Source organism: Apis dorsata, unplaced genomic scaffold (assembly GCF_000469605.1).
Source record: "Apis dorsata unplaced genomic scaffold, Apis dorsata 1.3 scaffold_390, whole genome shotgun sequence".
NCBI lineage: Eukaryota > Metazoa > Arthropoda > Insecta > Hymenoptera > Apidae > Apis > Apis dorsata.
In genome coordinates, this window is record NW_006263651.1 from 631,526 (window position 1) to 638,185 (window position 6,660).

The following is a 6,660-nucleotide window of genomic DNA, read 5'->3' on the forward strand; positions in this document are numbered from 1 at the left end:
TTATAATTGTTTCTTTTTTTTATCTTTTTGACAAAATTATTTATAATTTATTTATAATTTTCTGATTAATTATTTGTTTAATCATTGATTATAATTTTATTTTTTTTATACTCGAATTATACTAAATTCAATCATTATAATTTGATAGAACAAAAAAAAAGGATAAGATTGTCCTTATGCAGTATTGAATCCAAAGACAGTAAACATTCATCATTAATATTAATAATTTATCCGCTAGCAAATAGTTGATCTGATGTCGTAATTGACTCCGTGAATATCACTCGAAACAACTTGTCTCCGATTTCTATTTCACAAGTTATTCTTTTGCTTTTTTTATATATACATTCTTTCATACATTAAAGAAACGTTGACATCATATATATATAAAGATAACATTCATTTTTATATATAATTTTTAATTATTTTTTTATATATATTTTTGTACTTGATGATTCAAGATGTACTACAATTATCGATTATAAAGGTGAATGTCGTTTCGGAATCGGTGAAATGGAAGTGTTTACGAGTATCAGCCCGAATCTAGTGAAGAAATATCAATCATATGTGGAGAACTCGAGCATCATTGTACTTGATGGCAATCTACCTTTAGATACGATTCAATACTTATTAGAGCTTGCAACATATTCGAAAATTCCAGGTAAGTCATATTTATATAAATCTTTCTTCTCTATATATCTGTTTATTAAAATATTTCAATCCTGTATGGTATAAATTATAATTTCAAAACATATGATAAAATTTGATATAATGAATGTTATATCAAACATACTTTTATAATATAAACATATTTTCTATATAAAATTATATAATAAAAAATAATTACAAGGATATGTAATATTTTAATTTCAATAAATTGTAAAGATTATTAGATTATTATAATATATGAAATTTTCTTAATTTATATACATATTCAATACATACATTCATAAAAATACTATAAAAAATGGACGGAATTAATCGCTAAGATTAGGCAGATCTCAAGTATAAAATAATGTCACATAACAAAGATACAACTAAATATCAACTTGTTATTAATATTATTAAAAATTGTTCTGTGACTAAATCCTTTTTTAATGTAACAGTTATGACAATGGATTATATATATCCTCCTCTTGCCAATCCTTGATGACTTTGTAAATTGGGCTGCATTTGCATCACTAAATTACTAGATTGTTTGCGCAATCTATATCCAGCCTTTGCATCTAAATATAAAAAAAATGCAGCTAACCAATGAAACATAAATGAAATAACTGCTAAACCATATGACCATGACAAATGGTTAAAATTTGGATACATTAACCAGTCTCTGCGCCAACATTGCCCACCAAATATTGATACTGCTAGAAATAATACGGTACCTGAAATTTAAAGACCAATTGAATAAATAAATTTTATTCATAATTGACGTAAAATTTCTATTTACCTGCTATAGCACAACATGAGAAAGCACTAGCTGAAAGAATCCATTCATAATTCAATACAAATTTCAAAGGCCATCGAACTAAAGTCAATGCAATTACAACTTGTGCAAAAAATGAAAATAATAAAGCAAGCGTGACAAATGTTTGCACAATCATTAACCATCCTGGTAATAACCATTCTCTGATCACATAATATTCTTCTGAGAATATATGATGACAACCATCAAATTGCTTATCAAATTGATAATATGGATATCTGAATTGTTCAAAACAATATTCCCAAAGTCCCATATGTTTAAAATTACTAAAAGTCTCTTCATAAGATTCAATCCAATATGGACTAAAATTAGATTAATTAATCAAATAAAAATTCATAAAATAATAAAAATTATAAAAAATATTCAATTAAAATATTTAAAAAATATTACTAAGAATAATACTTTTTTAAGAATCAATATCAAAAATTAAAATTACCTAGTAAATGCCATAACCAACAATAATCCTGCAATATATATAATTACTCCACCAAATACTACCGCGTCTAAAAAAGAATAACTAATTAGAGGTTATGAATGTTTTTTTAAATAATACAATACAAAAAATAATTTTGTTTACTTGATGCACGGTGATAATCTTGCTTATTAACAGACATATCGATTGTTTATTGTTGTTAATTACTGTAGATTACTGGCATATGCCAATAAATCTTTTGTTTATAAAGTCCAAAAATAATCTTTATCCTAAACTTGCCACACCTTTCATCGTTTCAGTCCTGCCAACAATATGTACGATATCTTATACGATGTCTGTCTATAATCAAAAGTTCAAAATATTTATATATTTGTACAAATAACCTATTAAACAAATTATTGAAATTATATTATATGTGTAAATAATAATTACTTTGAATATTTAATTTCATTTATTAAAAAATACATATATTACAAAAAATATGTTGTACTTAATTGAAAATAATTTTTTTCTCAATATACATTCGAGGACGGATAATTAAATTATTACATATTGATATGTTAATATTTTTATATATATAAATTACAAATTTTTATTATAAATTTTTTATATATAGATTTACCATAGGCAGTGGATATTTGCATTGTGAAGTTTATACAATATTTAACAATATCCTATTTATAATAAAAAAAAATTTTTACTGCATACAATTGAGATTCCTTGATAAAATAATTAAGTATATTTTCATTTAATTTTACTTTATGTATTTAAATTTCAAAAATGTTAACAAATAACAAAAACAATAAAATTAATATATAAAGATTTTCTTTTCTATACTATTTAGTATAATTATAATTTTACATAATATGTATGTATAAAACTTACAAAAATACAAATCTTATTATTATTAATAATCATATTATAATATACTTTGTACTAAAATAATAATATAAAAAAATCTAATATTAAAAATTAGCTAATATATGGACGGAATAATATTACAAAATTTTGGTATTAAAATATTGTGCAAATCTTATTTTAAATCATGTACGAGATTCAAGCTGAAATCTTGTTTGAGATTCTTTTAAATATTCTCTTTTCTTACGTTGAATATTTGCTTCAACAAGAAAAAGTGCACCTGTTATGATAGTCAATACACTACCCACAACTGCCATTATAAAAGACCAACCAAAAAAATTATTAGCATGTCCAGGCATCCAACCTTCAGTATTCCCAAAACAAGCAAATATAATTACTGCCAATCCACCACTTATACCACCAATAAGCAGTAGATATCCAATTATCATAATAAGTTGTACATAATATTTTTGTTCTGGATCACTGCACAGAGTAAATAATAATATCAATAAAAATGATATAAGACTTAACAGGAAGCATAAAGTAAAGAAAAACTGTGTTGCTATCATAAATGCTGTAACAAAAAAAAAAATTAACAATTAATTATGATAGTATATTATTTCACTTATTAAATATAATTAAAATAATTAAAATAAAAAGGAAAACTTACGAGGTAAAAGAAAACCAAGAATATCGGTATATCCTGCAGTAAAGGGATCATAAACCCATCTACAACCAACGAAAAAGCGTCTAGGTGCGTCCATTTCTTGAGGATTTGGAAGTGATCTGAAGCAATGAGTCCAAAGACCTAATTTATCAAGTTTCGCACCAGTAATACGATAATCGCTCACCAACCATGCTGGTGTACTAAATGCAACGCAAACACACACAAAAGCAATGATAAAGACACCGACACCAATATTGCCGGAAAAACTTCTTTTTTTCATGATAAAAAATTGTTTTGTGAATACTAAAATCACAATGTAGCACAATGCGTATGACAAACAATTCAAATCTACTGATTTAAAGATCTCACGGTATTAACCACACCCAACATGCTACGTTGAATTGTGACCATGTAACTTTCCATCTAACCTAACCTTGTAAAATCATGACTATCCCACGACTATAAACTATAACATAGCAGTTATAAAGAAAGAATTCTTAATTTATAGTTAAAATATTTAATATAATATCATTGATATATAAAATAATTTTGATGAAATAGGTATTTATTATTAAATCCAAACTTTAATCTTTATATACTTTTTTATTCTATTATTCTTTAAAATTAAAATTAAAAATTAATGTTTATAAAATGTTAATATATTTATGTTAATATATTGATTTAATATTAAATATACTATTATCTTAAAAAATAATAAGTAATTAACTTTTAACAATTTTATATTCAACATATAATAATTTTAACATTTATAAATATACATTAAACAATATATTTTATAAAATTGCATTTAAAATTAGAAATATTTTATATTAATGAAATATTTAATAAAAAAAATGCTTAAAAAAATATTAAGAATATTAAGTGATTAGCGAATCTTTAAAACGGGAAATATTATTTATGAGGGATTTTATTTTTTCTATTGTAATAACATTAAATTTCTATTGTAATAACATTATGTAATTGATATTTTATTTTTATTTTTCTATTATTAAATTATAAATGGAATAAAAATATTAATATGTATGCTTTCTATTACTTAATATATTAATTATAAGTTTTATATTTAATTCATCTTTTTCGAATTTTTAATAAGTATTTATAAGTATATATAATTTTCAAATATATATTTTGAAAATACTAAAAAATTTCAAAAAAATCTGATATAAGTTTATAAGAAATTTATATATTTATTGATTCATATTTATCATCTTTAATCAAGATTTTAAAATTGATATGTTTTATTATATTATGCATTAATTTATTAATTGAATTACAATTTATATGATTTACTAAAATATTATTAAATATTATAAAATAATACGAAATTGATATTAACACATTTTTCAGATATAATCAATATAGTATGTGAAATTATAAAAGTTGTTCATTAAAATAGAGACTAAACTAGGTCAACGACTTATACCTGATGTCGATCTTCGTGCACGCAATCTTAGTCATAACTCACGTTGAATTATTTGTCTCGATAGTAAAATGGGTCACAATCTTAGCATGTGTATTCTTTATAATTATTTTTCTCTATAAATTTCAATGATAAACAATTATTTATCAAATATCTACAAAAAAATAACAAAGAAACGTTTTTATAAAAAAAAATTAGATAAATATAAAAAAAGAAATAAAAAATTTTTTAAATAAGTTATTTTATTTCTTTTAACTTTTCATACAATTTCCAATGTAAAATAATCCAACAAATGTATAAAATATTTGTTTATATTGAGGTCATACAATTAAAATTAAAATTAGATAATTAATACTATATTTACAAACTCTTAACTTTCTTATAAGATCTCCAATTTATATGGACGGATTCATTATCATTAATTATTATATAAAATAATAAATGCACAATATATATATTATATATGAAACATTATAAAATATATAAAATATTTTTTCAATTATTATCTATTTTTCTCAAGAAGTTATTATATATTTATAAGTTTGAAAGGAATTTTTTTATATAATGTTTTGAAAATAATCATTAAATATTAAAATATATAGAGTCTTTAAAAAGTATGTGTAAATGATACATAAAATAATCTTAACTTACAAAAAACTGTATAGATTTTCAATATCATAAATAATTTATCATTCATTTGCATTCTTTGATAAAGATATTATTTAAATAGTTGTATGTGTTTTTTGTTCTTCATTTAATATTCTTTCTTGTTTCTTTCTGTGTCTACGACCTTCAATTAAGAACAATATACCTGCTACAACCAAAATAAAGCTACCAAGTACAGCTAATGCATAAGACCAGCTAATATCATTATGTTCCCAATTAGGCATCCAATCTCTACCATCACCTCGTGCACCAAATATTATAACTGCAATAATACCACATATTCCACCTAATACCAAGTTTCCACCAATTGTCCATAGTAATAACTGATATTTATCATGGTGCTTTGAGCAACATGTATATAATATGGTTAAAAAACCTCCTATTAATAATAAAGTCAGACACAATGTAAAAAAGAATTGTGTTGCAACAAAAAAATTAGGCAAAAGTATATCATGAATTATATAATATTCTTCTTCAAACACCCACCAACAACCATAAAATTTAGTATCATATAAGTGATGTGGATGTTCAAATCCATTAAAGCACACTTGCCATAAACCTAAAATAAAAAACATTATTACATATTTATATTATAAGATAATATAAATAGAAAATAATATGAAATAACATAATAATAACATAAATAATATGAAAATATTTTTAATTAAATTACCAATTTTTATAAACTTTGGATTTTCCAATTTTCCGTCTGTTTCAAGCCAATTGGGTGTGGTGAATGCAATTACAATTAAAATAAATGCAATTGCTGTGCAAATAACAGCTGCTTTTCCGTTTCGAGTTTTACCCATTACTATTTAGTTTTTTATTTAACAATATTACAAATAATTTTTTTAATTTAATATTTATAAATAATAAAAATATTTTTTTATTTTGATTATAATGTATGGTTAGGTATCTATTATAAATATACCAAGATATACTCAATGAAATAAAAGGTTAATAGATGTCCATTTGTATGAAGAATTTTTAATGCTTTAACAGCGCTCCATGTTGCAGACAATACATTTAATTTTAGCGCCATTATTTAAATATTATTTTAAAATTATACTAATTATTATATATATTATATATATATTATACTAATTATTTTGTGC

General features: G+C 22.3%; 4 protein-coding genes across 4 annotated transcripts in view; 1 reads left to right on the forward strand and 3 right to left on the reverse strand.

The window, feature by feature from the left end:
• Positions 1-6,660, forward strand: part of LOC102676011 (pseudouridine-metabolizing bifunctional protein C1861.05) — a 32,275-nt gene that overhangs the window by 24,431 nt on the left and 1,184 nt on the right. The window contains exon 8 of the mRNA XM_006619128.2: positions 459-658. Within this exon, the coding sequence (XP_006619191.1) occupies positions 459-658 (200 nt within the window). The remainder of the gene's footprint in view (positions 1-458; positions 659-6,660) is intronic.
• On the reverse strand, positions 878-2,253 carry LOC102675558. Its single transcript, XM_006619125.2, has 4 exons — positions 2,058-2,253; positions 1,917-1,983; positions 1,445-1,782; positions 878-1,379 (listed from the first exon to the last, which is right to left on the reverse strand). The coding sequence occupies exons 1-4, from the start codon at positions 2,092-2,094 to the stop codon at positions 1,117-1,119; spliced, it is 705 nt and encodes a 234-aa protein (XP_006619188.1). The 5' UTR covers positions 2,095-2,253; the 3' UTR covers positions 878-1,116.
• Positions 2,488-3,993, reverse strand: LOC102675414. The gene is made up of 2 exons (XM_006619124.2): positions 3,442-3,993; positions 2,488-3,345 (listed from the first exon to the last, which is right to left on the reverse strand). Exons 1-2 carry the CDS (start codon positions 3,716-3,718, stop codon positions 2,957-2,959), a joined length of 666 nt encoding a protein of 221 aa, XP_006619187.1. The 5' UTR covers positions 3,719-3,993; the 3' UTR covers positions 2,488-2,956.
• LOC102675281 lies at positions 5,558-6,494 on the reverse strand. The gene is made up of 2 exons (XM_006619123.2): positions 6,219-6,494; positions 5,558-6,104 (listed from the first exon to the last, which is right to left on the reverse strand). Exons 1-2 carry the CDS (start codon positions 6,352-6,354, stop codon positions 5,602-5,604), a joined length of 639 nt encoding a protein of 212 aa, XP_006619186.1. The 5' UTR covers positions 6,355-6,494; the 3' UTR covers positions 5,558-5,601.

Coding starts and splice junctions, on each gene's coding strand:
- LOC102675558 (XM_006619125.2), bottom strand. CDS start 2,094: ATGTCTGTTAATAAGCAAGATTATCACCGTGCATCAA. Junction 1,984..2,057: donor AGATTATCACCGTGCATCAA/GTAAACAAAATT, acceptor ATTCTTTTTTAG/ACGCGGTAGTATTTGGTGGA. Junction 1,380..1,444: donor CTCATGTTGTGCTATAGCAG/GTAAATAGAAAT, acceptor TTTAAATTTCAG/GTACCGTATTATTTCTAGCA.
- LOC102675281 (XM_006619123.2), bottom strand. CDS start 6,354: ATGGGTAAAACTCGAAACGGAAAAGCAGCTGTTATTTGCACAGCAATT. Junction 6,105..6,218: donor TCCAAAGTTTATAAAAATTG/GTAATTTAATTA, acceptor TTTTTATTTTAG/GTTTATGGCAAGTGTGCTTT.
- LOC102675414 (XM_006619124.2), bottom strand. CDS start 3,718: ATGAAAAAAAGAAGTTTTTCCGGCAATATTGGTGTCGGTGTCTTTATC. Junction 3,346..3,441: donor TCTTGGTTTTCTTTTACCTC/GTAAGTTTTCCT, acceptor TTTTTGTTACAG/CATTTATGATAGCAACACAG.